General features: G+C 47.1%; 1 protein-coding gene across 1 annotated transcript in view; it reads right to left on the reverse strand.

Moving 5' to 3' along the window:
* The window catches only part of LOC104990869, a gene marked incomplete at its 5' end in the record, with an annotated part of 43,173 nt that overhangs the window by 15,161 nt on the left and 8,144 nt on the right, over nucleotides 1-19,868 (reverse strand). The window contains 2 exon segments of the mRNA XM_010843183.1: nucleotides 13,608-13,712; nucleotides 19,006-19,156. Of these exon segments, the coding sequence (XP_010841485.1) occupies nucleotides 13,608-13,712; nucleotides 19,006-19,156 (256 nt within the window).

Below are 19,868 nucleotides of genomic sequence, written 5' to 3' on the forward strand. Positions count from 1 at the left end.
GTAAACAGACCCTCACTCAAGAACCACTCAGCACCGCCAGTCAACAGAGTGGATGGAAATCACCTCCCCACACAGGGAAGCACCCCTCTCCTCCACCGCCCGCACCCAGGATAAGGGGAGGGGGCTTCCTGACATAGCGAAGTCTACCCGGTGCTGGACGCTTGAAGCCTGGGGCTCTGGTTCCTGCGCAGCCGCTGACGAGACTTGACACTCAAAGCTTCGGGCTCAGTGTAGAAAAATTAATGGGTGACTTCCTTAACTCAGAACGACAACCTCTAGATCCATCATCCATGATGCTGCAAATGGCATGATTTCATTCTGTCTGACAGCTGAGTGGTATTCCATTGTAAACAAACGTGATACAAAGGAACTTATTTACAAAACAGAAACAGACTCACAGACTTAGAGAACGAACTTATGGTGGCCAGGAGGAAGGACAGGGAGAGCGGATAGTTGGGGAGTTTGGGATGGACATGTACACGCTGCTACATTTAAAATGGATAACCAACCAGGACCTACTGTGTAGCACAGGGAACTCTGCTCAGTGTTACCTGGAAGACTGGATGGGAGGGGAGTTTGGGGGAGAATGGATACATGTATATGTATGGCTGAGTCTCTGCTGTCTGAAACTATCTCAACATTGTTGACTGGCTATACTCCAATTCAAAATAAAAAGTTTAACCATAAAAAAAGTTGATTTTCACACTAATAAAAAAAAAGTTAATGGGAATTTTCCTGGCGGTCCAGTGGTTAAGAGTCCATCTTCCAGTGCAAGGGGTGTAGGTTTGATCCCTGGTCAGGGAGCCAAGATCCCACATGCGTCGTGGCCAAAAACCTCAAACATAAAACAGAAGCAATGCTGTAAAAAAAAAAAAAAAAAAAGTCAATAAAGACTTAAAATGGTCTACATCAAAAAATCTTTTAAAAAGTGAATGGACTGGTTTAAAAGGGTTGTTGGCTTTAAAATTCTATAAGGGGACCCTTACAATCTCCATCTCTCCCACCACACCCTCATGCCACCTCCCTCCCCAGCCAGTTGTAGGTTGGCACAAATCAGTACAGGAGAATCTATACAAATATTTTATGATGGAATAGGTGCAAAGGGTACTTTAGGCACCTTGAGGATACAGGTCAACCCCACGAATGTAATTCAGACAGAGGTTACTGTCAAGGGCACCCCCAAACTAGGCAACCTAGTGCCTGAGGAAACAGAAAGGGAAGTAGAGCTCAAGGTCAGGCTGTGGGTCCTTAGGCAAGTTGTCTAACATCTCTGAGCTGTCTCTCCTCATTTGTGAAATGGAGATACTTTAAAAAAAAAAAAAAAACAAGAATGAGACTCAGTCGTAGTTCATACGTGAACAAGCTCCTAACACAGCGAAACCCTACCTAAGGGTAAGGTGGGATGACCTCCACTCATGTCCCCACTTTATCTCCTTTGACTTACGGCTGTAGGTGCTGGGGAGATTTCTAGGGAAATATTGCTAAGGAAAAAGAAATTCCACGTTGGTTCTCACATTCAAAGTCTCTTGTAAAACAAGTATTTGAAAGTGTCTCCATTTCCTGGAATTCTTACTTGTGCCAGGAAGGATCCCATGGGTGGACCTTCTTTCTTAATCCCCTGGTAGGACCTTGGCAACCAAGGAAAACCAAGCTCCCCCTCTTGCATTGATGTTACTGAACGGACATGATGATCCAAGCCAAAAAGGAGCAGGAAATGAGGCAGTCTTTCATACGAACGCATCCTGCCTCAGAAGGTTCTTTCTTTCTTTCCTTCCTTCTCTCTCTCTCTTTCCTCCCTCCCTCCTCTCTCCCACTCTCTCTTTCATCCCTTCTTTCTCTTTCTTTCCTCCTTCTTTCCCTCCCTCTTTTCCTTTCTTCCTTTCTTGCTCTCCTTCCTCACCTCTTTCTTTCCTTGGCAGAGAATGAGGTTTACATGAAGTAAAACAGTCCGTTTAGGGGCAGGAGCCATCTGAGACTGATGAAAAGAAACAACCCAACTGCTGAAACCAGATCCACAGAGTGAAGACTTGACATAATCCGTTACCTTCCTGCCCCCTGACTGCGGGGCCAGCGGGAGTTGGGGATGAGAGAAACCCCAGTCAACTCTTAAGTCCAAGACAATGGCTCCATCCTGCTCCCCGCTCCCCTTCCACTTGACAAACAGAACCCCATTTTATGGTTATCAGCTGAAAACAGTATAAAGTAAATTAGGTCAATAAAAACCCCAGACATAAGTTTGAGTAAAGCTCAACGGATGGGAAATGAGAACAAATAAACTCCCCTTATCACAGGCTCTAAATAGCTAAGAACATTTTAGAGAAGAAAAGAGGTGCTTTCTGCCCATAGAGAACATCCCTGGGAGTGTATTAAGCTGGAGACAGACGCTGCAGACAAAGAAGACCCGCAGTTTCGCAGTTTCTTATCTCACACACCTATCAGCAGCAGCACTTTCTTCCCAGTGGGTCTAGGTGCTTGAAGGTGTCTTGAGACAGGAAGTGGCACGCAAGGCTGATGGAAAGTCTAAAGACACCCATCAAAGTCCACCCTCTCCTATGCTTATGGAGACTCTCAGTTTGGAAAGGATGGAGGCTTCTAAGAGCCAATTTTCAGGAGGAGAAAGGTAAGTGCAACCTCCTCAGAGTCTCATCCACTTATTGTCACAGACACCATTTTTTATAAAACCTCAATACATCTGTAACAGATTGCTAAGCAGAGCCCAACTTGCCTGTATATTTCATGTCCGAGGAGAGGAGAAATGGAAAGTCTTGGAGGCTTGAAGTTTTGCTTAAGTGTTCTGGATTATTTGAGCATATTCCCTCATGACAGTTCATATTCTGTGAGAACCTTTTGGTAGATGGTGAGTCTTACAACTTCCAGCCTTGCTTCTGTTCTTGACACAAAGCATTCCCTCCCCCTACCCCACAACTCCCGCAAGGGAACAAAACTGCAAGCACCAGGGGGATCAAATAACCAAATGGTTAGTGAGAGGGCTGCTAAGAATTACAAGTGAGATTAGCCTTTTACCCTGCATTAGCCCCAGTGAAAAACTAACCCTGTAACTACTTTTGAGCCTAATGATGATTTCTAAGAACAAGATGTTTGGTTCAATCTTATGGCCTGCCATATTTTGTTTTGTATTTCTTTGGACGGTACCTCGTAAGACGGTACATCTTCAAAAGAAATACAAGAAAAAGGGCAAAAAACCTGGGATAGGAAGCACTGGAAAATAATCTGCTGAATGAACACATGAAGGAATGAAAGGAAATTAACTTGCAGTGCTTAAAGCTAATGACTGGGGGTCACAGGGCAAATATGTAAAGAGAATTGGGGGCAACCTGGGATGATAAATTACCATTTGGGGAAGGTTTGAAAATGGTGACCATATCAGGATCTGAATGCCCAAAGTAATTAATCCTAGAGCAACATTTATGTACCATCACACCCATTACATTAAGTGACACTATTCCATCAGGAGGCCATCCACATAAAGAAGGTCTTGACCTTGCATGCTAAGCTACAGCAAAGAACAAGTCCCTTATTTCACCTGAGGGACAGACGCCAGCCATGAGCTCCTGTCACTTTTGAACTTTGGATGCCCCGGAGTTTTGGGGGGGGCAGTAATAAACCACCAATGGATATGAATCTGAGCAAACTCTGGGAGATGGTGAAGGACAAGGGAGCGTGGCATGCTGCAGGCCATGGGGTCACAAAGAATCATACATGACTTAGCGACTGAACAACAACAATAAGAAAAAGACTAGGAATGTGGGCAGGATCTCTCATGGATGGTTAAAGAATCAGGGAATAGACTAGAATCAGGGAAGGACTAGGAATGTGGGTGGGATGGCGGGTGGGATGGCTCGTGGACAGTTAAGGAATCGGTGACATGGTGTGAAGGGATCATTCACAGGGACATTTCTTGCCCTCAGGGGGCTCACTGTGTATTTGGAGAGAAATTCCACATCCAGGAAGTTCCCCAATAGATACTGCATTGAAATGTGCAAAACAAGCATCCATAAGTCATGTCCTTCGGGACATCTGCAGCTTCCTTGAGCTGGTGCCAAGGCCAAGGGGAACAACAATGTCAAGAAGAAAAGATACCCAAGTGTAGGAGCATAAGGCAGTGGTTGAGACACTGGGCTGGGACTCAAGTTTATTTGTTTGAGGAATGGGGAGAAATAAGACTACAACGATTAGGAAGTGGCTGGAGTGGCCCCCTTTCCACTCTGCCCAGCCCTTCCCCCACTGCTTCCCCAACATCTTTTCCAGAAGCCAAACCTAGAAAACTTCACAGCTTCTCATGATGTTGAACAAGATGTTCAAGTTTCCTGGCCGGGAATCTCCCTACCTTTCCAAAAGGACATGCTTGTCCCATTCCTCCATTCTTACCCTTCACCCCAGCCACGGGCAAGCAGAGTCCCCCTCCTTCTCGTACGTTCCTACAGCACTCATTCCCACGCTAGGCTGGGTTAGCAATTCTTGCTCCCTTCTTATGATCCTACCCTGCCAACAGCCTCCCTGCGAATATACACATGTGCGTGCACCCACACACACACACACACATACATGTTAGCATACCCTTTCTCTAGCTGCTATTATCTACTTCCAGGGGGTTGAAGCCTGGACTTTGCCTTATTTGCACTGTGGCCCAAATCAATGGCTCTTAGATGAATGAAGGTGCATAAATAAACAAACAACCGCTAGAAAGAACTTGGATTTGATCTCAGACAATGAGAAGCCACATCAAACACGGGAGTGAGCAACCTGAAGGTGTATCAGGAGTCGGGGAGACAGATCTGGGCTGTTAGCTGATGATAAACTCCGTGAGGCTACTGAAGCTCGATACAAGAAGGTGTAAAGAACACTGGAATAAGCAGAAAAGATTACTGGGCGTCTCCAGTGGAAAACTGAACAACACGTTATCTGGAGATAGCTTTCTTATTGCTTTTGAGATATTTGGCAACTCTGTAAATTACAGGTAACAACAAGGCAAGGCAACACGATTCTTGACCATAGGCATGCAAATAAGTGCCTTCTGGTAGAACTTCTGTGGGTTTCCCTCTCCACTACCCACTACATGGGAAAAGTCAAGTTCGCCCGCTTGTAATGTCATCTCAACGTTCCTTTATACCAAGGAAACTGAGGTTCTTTTGACTTCTTTGGACCAATGGTAACAGCTGCCATGTTCTCTCATTAATAATAAGTAAAATAAAATCCTTAACATGGTCATTAAGGAAATATAATCCTTAACATTGTAAGTGGATGAATCATGATTTTACCTTTTGCCTTTAGAAAATTATCCTTTACCAAAAGCCTGGATTAGCCATGTGCTTTTCATTAAGAGTGCTATCCAAACGAAGATGTGGTTCGTATGTGTACGTGTGTGTATACACATATGGATTTCCCTGGTGGCTCGGATGGTAAAGAATCTGCCCGCAACGCAGGAGACCAGAGTTCAATCCCTGCATCAGGAAGATCTCCTGGAGAAGGGAATGGCTACCCACTCCAGTATTCTCGCCTGGAGAATTCCATGCAGTGGAGCCTGGCAGGCTACAGTCTACGGGGTTATAAAGAGTCAGACATGAGTGAGTGAATAACACTTTCAGTTTCATACATGTACATACATACAATGGAATCCTACTCAGCCATAAAGAGAATGAAATAATGCCATTTGCAGCAACATGGATGGACCCAGAGATTATCACACTGAGTGAAGTGATTCAGACAGAGGAAGCCAAATGCCACATGACATCAATTATATGCGGAATCTGAAATAGGACACAAATGACCTTATCTATGAAACGGAAATAGACTCACAGACATAGAGAACAAACTTGTGGTTGCTAAGGAGGCGGGGAGGGATGGAGTGAGAGGCTGAGGTTAGCAGATGCGAACTATTACATAGAGAATGGATAAACAAGGTCTGACTATGTAGCATAGGGAACTATATTCAATATCCTGCAATAAGCCATAATGGAAAGGAAAATGAAAAAGAATGTATATATATATATATATATACACACATATATATATATATACACTTTTCTGTACAGCAGAAATTAACACAGCATTGTAAATCAACTATACTTCAATAAAATAAATATAAAAAGAGTGCTATCCACACCAGTGGCTTTTACCCCATAGCATCCTCTTGATACCAACCACCTTCCCATCTTAGTACCAAGAACAGTCATGCTTTCTGTTGCGCAAACAGCTCGTTTGAATGACTTCTGTAACTGAGGCCTGTCTGTCTGTGAAGGCTGCCATGAAGCTGAAGGTCATGTCCGCTATGTGGCCCCCACTATGGATTCTCCTTTCTTACTCTCACATTTTATGTGTTTGTGGCCCTTTAAGTATCCTTCAAAAACCACCTGAAGTATGTGTTCAAGAAGGCGGACACAATAAATGCAATTCCGTAGATCTGAATGGGAAGGGGGTATGGGGGCGAAAACAACGGGACAGCTGATTGGAAAACACACTGAAGGGAGGAAAAAAGGAAAGCAGGTTAGAGATGAGGAAAGACCTTCAGTTTTTTAAGCAAGATGGATCAAGATGGACGCTTATGGGTTCTGAGTTCACCCACAGAAACTGTGGCTTCCAACCCACTATTCAGGATGCAAGTCAGGACACAATGAAGGTGCTCAGCCCAGAAATGATATAAACACAAGAGGGTTTAGGATTCAATGTCTATGTAAAAAGCAGAAACGGAGATAAGGTGAACATGACCCCAGATTCTAAGCTAGCTTTATATCCAGACAGATTAGCCCAGGTGGGGTGCGAGGCTCCCTGGCAAGCCAGCCTGGAGGCCGGGGTCGTGAACGACTGCCTCTCCCTGCAATGCTCAGCACTGCCCTCCATTCACTGACAAAGCCAAATAAAGACCTTTAAGATGCTACTTTCCCAAATGAATCCACTTCCAAATCCAGGGCTGGGAACACACAGCACTAAGCCCGTGAGCAAACACTCCTAAAGAGGAGAACAAGAGACTCCTCTCTGCTGCCCCATTAGCACATTTGGGAAGTTAACATACCTCCCTTCCCCGCTGCTACTCCCCCCAAGGACACTGTTTCCCTGGGTTGGCTGAACGCACATCAATTAACTTGTCACATGGAGGCAGGCAGGACCGCCAGGTACCAAAACGAGGCATGGAATCAACTGACTGTAAGGATCCCAAGAACTGGAGTCCAGACCATCTTTTTTCTCTTCCCTTTTTTTTTTAATTGAAGTATTGGGCTTCCCAGGTGGTGCTAGTGGTAAAGAACTCACCTGCCAATGCAGGAGACAGAGAAATGGGGATTCGATCCCTGGGCTGGAAGATCCCCTGGAGAAGGTCATAGCAACCCACTCCAGTATTCTCAGCTGGAGAATCGTTTGGACAGAGGAGCCTGGTGGCCTACAGTCCATAGGGTGGCAACGAATCGGACACGACTGACGTGACTTAGCATGCATAGTTGATATATATCATGTAAGTTATAGTTAAACAATATAGTGATTCTGTATTTTCATACATATACTCCATTTAAAGTTATAATAAACTATTGGCTAGATTTCCTGTGCTGTTTAATATATCCTTGTAGATTATTTATCTTATACATAGTAGTTTGTACCTTTTAATCCCCTCTTTCTATCTTGCCCCTCCCTCCATCCTCTCCCCAGTAGTAACCACTGGTTTGTTCTCTGTGAGTCTGTTTCTGTTTTATTAATTTCATTTGTTTGTTTTATTTTTTAGATTCCACATAAAAGTGGTATCATACAGTATTTGTCTTTCTCTGATTGACTGATTTCACTCAGCATAATACCCTCCAGGGTCATCCAAGTTGTTGCAAATGGCAGAATTTCATTCTTCTTTACAGCTGAGTAATATTCCATTGTATACGTACATACCACATCTCCTTAAGCTGTCTCCATGAATGTGTAATTCTGAGAGATTTCTTTATGAGATAAATACAGTGTCTCTCCAGGAAAGGACCCCTTTTCCTGGGGCCCCTCTTCCTCTGAAGAGAGAGGGTTCTCCTCTCACTCGGGTCAGAAATGGGGCTTATTAATTATCATTACAGAATGTTACCCTTGCTGCCTGCAAAACAGGCATGCGAATCTCAGAGTCATGCCCTCAGAGCGGAGTGCTCCCACTTTTAGGGGTTGCAGAGAATCTGGGGAAAGGGCTGTGTTCTCTGGAATCTCTAAGATCTCACATGCTGCACAGTGAGGCCAAGAAAGAAAAAAATCTCTCAAAATTCCAGCGTTCTGCAGGGGAAAAAACACTTGCCCCAAATCCTAAGACCAACCTCAAAGACCAAAATGGTTCTATACGGCTCGCCCAGAAGGCTCTGCTCCCCACTCTGCTGGGGACAAGGAAAGAACCAGGATTGCGCACAAGGTGTTTTCAGGTACCACAGACAGAGGCTGCACCCACTCTGCTCTCCTTCTTCTCTTTAAACAAACCAGGTGCAGAAGGCAAAGCGAGCTGGTTCTAAATGTCCAGAGGCCAGAAGTCATGGCTCAATCCATCTTTAGAAGCGGGGAGATACACAAAGCTGTGCCAGGCTGAACAAGTCTCTCCAACCAAGAAAAACAGGCTGATAAATTAGTTCTGCGAAGCCACAGAGCAGAGCCCCCAAGAATCAACTCAATAGGCTGCCTCCTCTTCTAGCTCATTAACTATTTGAGATTACCATCATGTGGGGAGTCGCTTCTCAGCTGGAAATTAAATTAGCCTGGCTATAAACCAGGAATGTCGAGTGGAAAGTATCTGATGAGCCATCCTGGGGAAAAAAAACTCCACCACCCAGCACCATCCCCCAAGCAGCTTACTCCCACCCTCCAAGCTGGGCCCCTCAGTGCAGCGTCTCTTCTGAACGATGAGGAAAACAACACAGCCAAAGGGGCAAGACTACTTTCTTGGTTTTGATTTTCAGAGAAAAGCACAGTTCACCAGGGCTGCTCCTAGTGAAATAACCAAAGAGGTGGCTTCATGAGACGAAATGGTCAGGAATGTGGCATTCAGAAAGAGACAGAGTAACAAGTGTTCAGATTAGAAACAAAGATTAGAAAGAAAGGAGAGGGTGAGGAGGGAGAGGATAAACACATAACACACAACTAGCATCCTTGGGGATGCTCCATGCACAGTCGTCTGCCCAGTGAGGGGGCAGCAGGTCCTGCCTGCACCTTCACGACAGGTGTGTGCTTGCAAAGCCACCTCATAATTACCAGGTTTGGCATTTTGGCTCTGGCAGCTGGGTCCGCGCAGATCCTAAGATTTCAGGAACCAGCCTCTGCAGGGCTGTTCCTGCCGCGGGTCCGTGAGCCGAGAAGTAGAATTTCTAATTACACGGCTTTGGGCTTTACCCTAATGACAGGCTCCATCCAGGCAGGCAAAAAGCACGCAGCTAAGAGGATATAGGTCTTCGAGCTCATCCTGAGAGGCTCCTAACGCTTGCCTTTTTTTTTTTCTGGATGGCATCTTCTCTGATCACCAGCAAAACAATTCCTGTTTCATACTATTCAGTGGCACCTTGTAAATACCTCTTCCAAGCTGAAATACTTGACAGAGAGGAAAAGAAAGATGCATGATAAACTGTGTTAGTTGCCCCCTGATTGTTAAAGGCTCGCTCACCAAAGACCTCAGTCCCCTTGATGCTGTTTTCCTCGCCTTCCTTTCTTTTCTGCTGGCCCTTCCCTCATCCACGACACTTTTTCACACAAACCTCATTGCCTTTTCATGTGTGTTCCTTCTGCCAAGAAGACCTCCTTCCTTACTTGGTCTGCACACGAACTCCTATTCATCCATCAAACCCCCCACCAAAATCCTCCTCTCTGAAGCCTTTCCAGGGACGCTCCTTCCCCACTTAGATTTAATCACTCCTTCTTCTGCAATATTTCTTTGCCTTGAGCATCCTTCTCTTTTTGCCTGCATTACACATGACTGTATTTAGCCACCTCACCCCCTGCCTTTGCTCGCACACTCTATACCCAATATCCACATCATAGGCTAAGCCCTGTCCCCGCCCTCATTTACAGAGACCCCAACGGGCACCACTTCACACTAAGAACAAGGCTAAGAACACAGACAGCTTCCTCTCTGCCCCTAACCTGCCCTCTTTCTTTGATCTCTGATCACAGTGGCTGCTCACAGGGGCCTGCTCTTGTGGGCAGGGACCTTAGATCCTTTCTCTTCCTTCAGGTCTCTTCCCACCATTACCCCTTTAAAAAGGCCTAAAATAGCCCTTTTCTCCCATCATCCTCTCCCCCACAACTCTCCATCCCCTCTCTCTGTTTTATGTCTCTTCATGGCTCCTAATCACCGCAGGGGATCTTCTATTTCTGGTAGTTTGCTTGTGTATCGGTCTCTCGCCCATCTCCCTAGTAGATAAAATGTAAGCGACAGGAGGGCAGGATCAGTGCTGACAAAATAGGCAGTCAATAATATTTGTGAGATCAATAAGTGGCTGCATCCACAGAGCCTGGCACAGAATAGCTGCTCAGTAAATTAATAAAATCAATATGCAACTAAAAGGAAAAAAGCTGACATCTGTGGCCATTCTAATCCAGGGACACCACAAGCTAAGTGAAACCAACTGGATTTGTCCGCAATTCTCCGTCCTCATAGCTGGTTTTCAAACGACACAGGCCACAGGGTTTGTGCTGTTGTTCTTTGGTCGCCAAGTCACGTCTGACTCTCTGCAACCGCGTCGACTGCAGCACTGCTGGCTTCCCTGTCCTTCACTATCTCCCGAAGCTTGCTCAAATTCATGTCCATCAACTCAGTGATGCCATCCAACCATCTCAGCCTCTGTTGCCCCTTCTCTTCCTGTCCTCAATCTTCCCCAGCATCAGGGTCTTTTCCAGTGAGTCAGTTCTTTGCATCAGGGGGCCAAAGTATTGGAGCTTCAGCTTCAGCATCAGGTTTGTGGGGATACCCCTAATGCCTACCACCCCCAGGTGGTCCTCTCGAGAGATTTCACTGAGGAGAAAGAAGCCAAAGGATTTTAGAGTCGAGACAGAACAGCCCCAAATCTAAATTAGAATGTAATCGACAAGCAACCAGCAGCCGGCAAATCCTTCAGGGAGGTCACGTGCTATAGATGAGTGGGGCTGAACCCGAATGGTGCTGTCACCTGAGAATTATCTTTACCTGCTGCCCAGACCACAGCTGCCCACTAGCGCCGGGTCCACAGCTCCAGCATTTGGGACCTGCCTCCCATCTGCCACAACTAGGGGGTGAGCAACCATGGAGGATACACGCCCCTAGGTGCCAAGCCCTGGCACTTCCCATCCCCTAATGCAGAGTCCCCCAAAGACACCATCTGGGGTAGGTCCTCAAAACAAATGCAAGCTTGAGTCTCGAGGAAACTGGGACTCATTCTCCCTCCTGCACAAATGCTCCTTTAACAGAACACACACACAAAAAAACCACAGGCCTGTTCCCTACTTCTGTTTCCAGCTGGGACTGTAAGAAAACAACCTAAAAATAACCACGAGTGACAGAACATCCCCCTGGAGGGGATGGATGGAGAGAGACGGGGCCGGTGCACAGGGTCCGACACTGGTCACATGTGCAGCCCCCTTACCCAGAGCCCCTGGCCAGACTCTCCTGGATCCATCCCTTGACCTCTGGCTCTGGTTCTTCTAAACTGAAATAGTCTCTGGATCAGGGAAATGCAATTCTAAGCCAGGCTTGATCAATAACTCCCATCACTTATAAGCCAACATGGGCCACTCCCAAGCTTAACTGAGTTCCTTCATGGTAAGTGGTGGGAATAGGACTATATCACTCTGGGGACTCTGGAAACCAGGAGCCCAGAGTGCTCCTCTCGGATCTGCCCAGGTTCTGAGGCAATGGCCAGGGTTAGCCCTACCCAGCAGGGCCAGGGAGCAGGGGTAACGTGGCATCCTCCCCTGGCTTTCTCTGCTTGCTCAGAACCTCACCCCAGAGGGATGACGGGGCTGCCCCCACTGCAGAACCGGGGACCAGAGGAGGGGGCGGGCGGTCATGCCTGTGGGCTGCCATCTGTTCCTTCCCCACATCTGCAGCCCAGTTGGGACTTGGGAAGAAGGGCTGTCTTTCCCCCAAAGCCCTTTGGGACAGTCATCCAAGTCCCCAGAGACGAATGCTGGGTTCTGTCCCTCCTCCTGAGCACCACGGAGACACAGACTCATCCTGGAATTCCAAGAGCCTCGCACAAACCATCCAGTGGGGTTGTGTGTTGTCCACCCCAGAAAACCATCCATATACATTTCTTGCTTTCTCTGCCTTGGAAAGACCAAATCATTTCATTTTCCTTAAAAATACATTCATATGATTCATGCATAATTTGTAAAAAGTCTGAATTTCTTCAGTATGGGAGGCTCTGCTCACCCCAAAATCTCCCCGTGAGTTGAAGGCCTAGCTTCAAGATAACATTTTGCCTCTGAGCCGGCTTCCTGCACCCTCTCCCCATCCCCAACGTGTCCATATCACTCAACCAGGCCTTGCTCTGGGCCTCTGGGCCTTTTCCACAGAGCGGCTCTACCCTGAATGCTTTCTGGGATAATCAGCCAGCAAACTCCTACGCATACATCAAAGCTCAACTCAACGGTGACCTCTCCTTTGGGCCCCCTTCTCTCTGCTCCTCTGGCATTTCTCATTTTGTCCTATATTATCTATCACTATGGCCCATTGCATAAGACTGTGAGCTCCCTGAAGTGACTGACAACAGTTTAACATCTAATTTTTCCAAGTACTTTCACACCACTTGGCCCATCGTTGTTCCAAACCGTCTGGCGGATGCAATCAAATCACGAGGGAAGTCCCATTAGGATGGCCACCCAGACACTCCGATCATGACTTGGCAGAAGGCTGTGTCGTTACTGCCTGATGCTCACAGTCCCATGGAAAGAGAAGGTGGGTATTAAGTGTCCCGGTAAAAGATACGTAACTTTATAGGAAAGGAAGTGTGATAAGAGTGAAAAGCTAGTCAAGAATACACCATTGAGGACCCCACTATGGTGTGAAACTGTTCACCTCCAGACCGTGGGAAATGCCCTAGCCAGACTCCTCCCCCACCTCCAGGCGGGGTGGGGGGGGGCATGCACACAGGCACTCGGATTTCACCCAAGACGAGGAGGGGTCCTTGCTAAGTGCATCAGGAGATAACAAGGTCGTTGGAGCAAGCAGAGTGCATGAAGGGAAATGCAGATCCACCCTCCTGTAACTCAAGGTTTGCACCAACAGGGAAACTAATCCCCATCTCACTCCATAAAAGGTCCCACTCATCTCCCTTGCCAGCGACACCCAATCTGAAAGTTTCCTTCGTTTCCAGCGCTGGGACACCAAAGAAGACTTCTAAGTGTCCCCCCCTTGGCCCTGACACAAAGAAGGGAAAATGCATGTTAAGAAAAAAAGGCTATTGGCTTTGTTTGTGGCTCAAGGCTGCCAGTGTTTCCACCTGGCCCTGCAGTTACTTCTCAGGCTTCTGTGCGGGGAGAGCAGTCAGCCTGGGGTGATGATAACACAGATGGAGACCATGGGGGCGACCCTGGACCAGGCAGGGTGCAAAACAGCCTCGCCCCTTTGCCCAGAATCATCAGACATCCTGCTCTGTGTAAATAGCACAGAGACGAGCCCTTACCTTTGAAAACAGACATCATAAGCTTCTTGGAAGGCTGAGCCGGCAATTAGCCCGCCGAGGGCACAGCGATGGAAGCCGGCGAAAGAAGCTGGTGGCCAGATCCGACTGTGAGACAATAAGGAACAGTGTGGACTGTGTTCAAGGGAGAGACAGATGCATGCCCCACCCCAGTTCACAGACCCAGCTGTTCTCCAGCTCCAGCCAGCTGCTGCCGTGAGGATGGCAAGCCCAAAACTGTCAGATCCCTCATCAAAAACAGAAAACTGGGGATGGGAGGATAGACTGGGAGTTTGGAATTGATATGTACACACTGCTATATTTATTTTTCTAAAGGGAAGGGGTTTTGGGGGGGGCGTTGTTTTGGCTGTGCTGGGTCTTCATTGCTGTGCGTGGGCTTTCTCTAGTTGTGGCGAGCGGGGGCTACTCTATAGTTGGGGTGCATGGGCTTCTCACTGCAGTGCCTTCTCTTGTTGCAGAGAATCAGTTCTAAGCACATGGGCTTAACCACCCTGCAGCATGTGGGATCTTCCTGGACCAGGGATTGAACCCATGTTCCCTGCATTAGCAGGTGGATTCTTAACCACTGGACCACCAGGGAAGTCCCACATTGCTATATTTAAAATAGATAACCAAAAGACCTGGTGTATATCACAGGGAACTCTGTTCAATACTGTGTAATAACCTAAATGGGAAAAGAATTTGGAAAAGAATAGATACATGTATAACTGAATCACTGTGTATACCTGAAACTAACACAGCATTGTTAATCAACTATGCTCCAATATAAAGTAAAAATTAAAAGAACAGAAAATGTGCATTTGTATGTGCAATCTCCAAATCTGTCAATATCGGCAATAAATTTGCATGTTTTTAAAACACTATAAATATTGCTGACAAAGGTCTGTATAGTCAAAGTTACGCTTTTTCCGGTAGTCATGTATGGATGTGAGAGTTGGACTATAAAGAAGGCTGAGTGCTGAAGAATTGATGCTTTTGAACTGCAGTTTAGAGAAGACTCTTGATAGTTCCTTGGACAGCAAGGAGATCAAACCAGTCAATCCTAAAGGAAATCAGTCCTGAATACTCATTGGAAGGACTGATGCTGAAGCTGAAACTCCAATACTTTGGCCACCTGATGTGAAGAACTGACTCAATGGAAAAGACCTGATGCTGTGAAAGATTGACGACAAGAGGAGAAGGGGATGACAGAGGATGAGATGGTTGGATGGCATCACCGACTCAACAGGCATGAGTTTGAGTAAATTCCAGGAGTTCGTGATGGACAGGGAAGCCCGGCGTACTGCAGTCCATGGGGTCACAAAGAGCTGGACATGACTGAGCAACTGAACTGAACTGATAAATATTCATTCAAGCATTTCATTTAAGTCCATCAACAGGTGAACCAATCAGTAGTGGTAAGAGGTAGGACAGTGGTCATCCCTGGTACAGGAACAGTGTCCAGAAGGGAGTATGGGTATGGCCCTGGGGACTCTGGAACCACTATTACACAGGGATGTGGCTTGTGAAAATTCATCAGGGTGCACACTTAACAATCGGTACACTTTTTCGTAGGCATATGAATAAAAGTTACAAAAGAAATACATATATATGTATATATGCGTGTGCTAAGTTGCTTCAGTCATGTCCAATTCTTTGAGATCCCAGAGACTATAGCCCCCCAGCCTCCTCTGTCCATGGGGATCCTCCAGACAAGAATACTTGAGTGGGGGGTCATGCCCTCCTCCAGGGGATCTTCCCGACCCAGAGATCGATCCCACGTCTTCTGTGGCTCCTGCATTGGCAGGTGGATTCTTTACTACTGAAGCCACCTGGCAAGCCTAAGTGTATATATGTATATATACACATATATATAGGTCAGATATACAGATAAAATTTATTTTCTTTAAATATTATTTTCTTCAAATAATACGGAAAAGAGTACACTTCCTGGAAACAATGGAGGGCCGTTTTGGATAAAGTATACAGGAATCAAGGCCACGCAGAGAGGTAGCTGAAACAGCAGAATTCCTTCAGGTGCTTCAATTTCTATACAGTTTCTCCCAGTGTTGGGGTCGGGGTGAGATGTGTTGACAGGTGCTCGCAGGCAGAGGATGTCATTCAGAAAGATCGATGCACATGGTGGTTCTGGCATGGGTCAGGGGTGATGACAGCACGGCTAATGACCTGAAGAGTAAGGTCCGAGTTCTTGGTGGAGGGTAGGAACTCCGTGGGCCAGGGCTGCTCAGGGGGAAGACCTTCTCCTGCCAGCTACTGGGGATGATACACAACAGGGAGTGTACAGAGCGGGGGCAAGGGCAGTTAGGTGTCAGATGATGAGGTAGCAGAAGATCGCAGAGGGTTTCAGTGTCATGAGAACTAAGAACCTGAGTGTCCTGCTCGTGGTGGGCAGCGGTCAGAAAAGGAGCATCAGAGATACAGATCTTATCTCGGAAGGGCATGGGGGATGACACCAGAGGCTGGGGTCAGTGTAGGGGTGACATGCATGAAAACCACCAGCACCCATGTAAATGTCTTTGCAACAGAGACAAGGCTGAGACTGAGCATAAATTGGGGCAGAAAAAGAGGAAAAAAATATAATCTTGGGGACACTTTAATATAGAAAAGCCTGTGTTTGGGGTGGGGTGGGTAGAAAGAAACAACAAAGGACAGGGCTTAATCTGCTCCAGAAGGAATGTCCTGTTGCATTTCAGCCCGGGAGAGAAGCTCCTAGTTGTGGAGTTTGAAGGGCCCTCAGGAAGGCCTTGAGTTCAAGGGGCTGAGCCACCTACAGACACAGGTGGATGGCAGTGGTCATCTCTGTGAGTGCCCCTTTCCTCCTCTGCAGACTAGGGGAACTCACACAAGAAACAGGCTGCTAAGATGAAACAGGCTCCAGCCGCTGGCTGGCACACAGCATGCCTGGCTTGCTAAAGAGGAGCTGTTTTCTATCCCTACTGCGTCACCTAGTAACTGACATCCCCTCTCCTTCCTTCTTCTCAGCTTTCTCTGGAACATCCCCAGAAAAATGAAATACAAAATCACATTTCTTAATTTTCACTATTTTATTGCACACTCCTTTGTCTCCTTCCAATGATTTTTAGATGTATTAATGGTTTTTGTCCTGAACTTGCTCTGACACCTCTTTGAATCTGTAGATTTTAGTTCACTGATGAACACAGGCCCCTCAGGGACAAGCTCATGTCTCTTGATCTTCGCTGGGACCTCAAGTGCTGCCTAGGAGAACCCTTGATAAAAGGAAGTGCTCAAACAGGGCATTTTAAGGGCACTGATACAGTTCTGCTGTTGTTCAGTCACTAAGTCCTGTCCGACTCTTTGCGACCCCATGGATTGCACCACACCAGGGCTTCCCTGTCCTTCACTATCTCCCGGAGTTTGCTCAAACTCATGTCCATTGATGCTGTTGTGTATGACACACTAAAGATGGATAATTGTCATTATATACTTGTCAAAACCCATAAAATGTGTAACATCAGACGTGAATCCTGATGCAAACTAAGGATTTTGGACGATGGTGGTTCATCAGTGGGAAAAAAAGTGCAACTCTGGGGCTGCAGGTTGATGGTGGGTGGAGTGTGTGGTACTTGTGAGAGGCAGGGTGTATACAGTGTTTTCACTCAATTTCGCTGTGAATATAAAACTGCTCTAAAAAATAAAGACTATGTATATGTTTTTAAAAGGAAATACTCAATCAGGACTTCCCTGGTGGTCCAACAGTTAAGTCCACACTTGCACAGCAGGGGGCATGGGTTCAATCCCTAGTCAGGGAACTAAGATCTCACATGCCACACAGTATGGCAAATAAACAAATAAATAAATGCAAGCTCTCTCTCTATATATATAAAGTAAGCGCAGTGGCTCAGTGGTAAAGAATCCGTCTGCTAATGCAGGAAATGAGGCTGGAGCCGCAGGTTCAATCTGGAATATCATCTGGAATAGGAAATAGCAACCCACTCCAGGATTCTTGCCTAAGAAATGCCTTGGGCAGAGGAGCCTAGTTGGCTACAGTCTATGGGGTCGAAAAGAGTCAGACACAAGTTAGCAACTAAACAACAACAACGAAGTAAGTGTTTGCTGGGTAAGCTTTTTTTTAAGGTACACATAATTTATAAGAATGTATTATTCATTGACTAGCAGTGTAGTGCATGCTCATTCATGTCCGACTCTTTTCGACCCTGTGGACTGTAAGCCCACCTGGCTCCTCTGTCCATGTAATTTTCCAGGCAAGAATACTGGAGTGGATTGCCATTTCCTTTCCCAGGGAAATGAGCTTCTCTAGTGGCTCAGGGGAGTAAAGCGTCTGCCTGCAGTGCAGGTAGACCTGGGTTCAATCCCTGGGTCAGGAAGACCCTCTGGAGAAGGAAATGGCAGCCCACTCCAGTACCTTTGCCCGGAAAATCCCATGGACCAAGAGCCGGGTAGGCTATAGTCCATGGGGTTGCAAAGAGTCAGACACGACTGAGTGACTTCACTTTTTACTTTCCCTTTCCAGGGGATCTTTCCAACCCAGGGATCAAACCCGCATCTCTTGTGTCTCCTGCATTAGCAGGCAGATTCTTTACCACAAGTTCCACCTGGGAAGCCCTCATTGACGATAGAAAAAGACTTAAAATGGTCACCTTTCCCTTCTTCCAATAAGCATTTCAAGTCCATGACAATGTGAGGAGAGTTCCTTCCCTTGCTCTCCTACCCCAGATCACACACACATACTTGGGCATCTATAAATGCTCTTTGCTGGGACAGGATGTTTATTTCTTTGTGGATCTGTGTTAACTGCAGCACCAGCACACGCTAAGTGCCTGGAGAATGAAACAGTCAGAGGAAGGACCAGCATTCGAGTGGAATGGCTGGGCATGCTGAGCCAGGGTGCGTTTCCAGTCAGAAGGGGAGGGTTTCCAGCCAGGAGGAGGACTAGTAGGGAGAGACCTTTTAGCTGGGGATGAGGGAGATGCACCTGGAGTGATCTGGAGGTTACCTTTCTCTGTCAGCTGGGTGTGTGGTCTCCCTCAGGGAGATTACTTTAATGCACACGTGGGCGAAGTCCTGTGTTCCTTCAGCATCTCCTGAGGCAGTAAGCAATGTCCTAAATGAGTCCCTGCACTTTTAGGACAGGTCATCTCCTGCACCGCTGAATAAACTTTCAGGACAAAGCTGTGTGTGCTCAGTGTCTGTGTCTGACTCTTTGCGACCTCATGGGGTGTAGCCCACTAGCTCCTCTGTCCATGAAATCTTCCAGGCAAGAATACTGGAGTAGGTTGTCATTTCCTTTTCCAAAGGAACTTCCTGACCCCTATCTCTTACATCTCCTGCATTGGCAGACGGATTTTTTACCAATTGCATGCCACGTGAGAAAGCCAAGGCTGCCCTCATCCAAACCCACAGCAGAATTCTCAGCGCCACCGTGTAAAGCTCATCCCGAGAGAAGCTCAGATTCTGCCTGAAAAAGGTCAGCTTATTAGTGCGGGCCCCCTGGCCCCCGCTCTCCAGATGCCCGCCAGTGTGGCTGGAGGAGCAGAAAGGCGGCTTCCAGGCTGCCGGTGAAGACATTCCTTCCCCTTAGAGGCAGGGGCAGCTGCAGGCTGAGGGCAAGGGGCAAAGAGACCAAGGGCGCCCGGGACAGCGTGTCCCTGAGGACCCCAAGAGCGCCGTGGGGATGGGCTGAGGAGGACGGGCCCTGACCTCAGGCCAGCAGAGACCCACGATTGGTAAGGGGGCTGAGAATTACTGGGTTTTCCTTGCCCTCCTCTCCTGTCCTTTGGAGTCTTCTCCATCTCTTCATTCTGTCACTTAAAGGGTCACATTATAGGAATGAACCTATTTTTGGTTTTCTATTTGCTGAACTGCATTTTAAATATCCCTTATAGAAGTCAGTGAACTGAGAATTACGTATTTCATCCCCAGTCCACCCCATCCCACCCCCAAAAGAGAAAGGTGAGGAGTGGTGGTGAGGAGAAGAAAGCAAAGAACCATGCAGGTTGAAAATGGTCCCACTCTCTTCCCCACCCACAATAAGGCCCGAAAAAGACAAAGCTTCCACACCCAGATCTACAGAATTCATTCATCAGACGCACGTCCGGCACCGCGGACAATGGAAAGGCAGACTCAGACTCCGGCGTCCTCACTGCTCCACCCAACAGAGGCAAACGTTCAAAGAGACACAGATCAGCAGAAAAGCCCAGTTGGTAAAGCGGCTCACAGCATCCGCGAAGCTCGCGGGAAGGATGCGCAGCAGCCAGAAGCCCG

The sequence above is a fragment of the Bison bison genome, unplaced genomic scaffold (genome assembly GCF_000754665.1).
Source record: "Bison bison bison isolate TAMUID 2011002044 unplaced genomic scaffold, Bison_UMD1.0 scf7180017864180, whole genome shotgun sequence".
Lineage (NCBI taxonomy): Eukaryota > Metazoa > Chordata > Mammalia > Artiodactyla > Bovidae > Bison > Bison bison.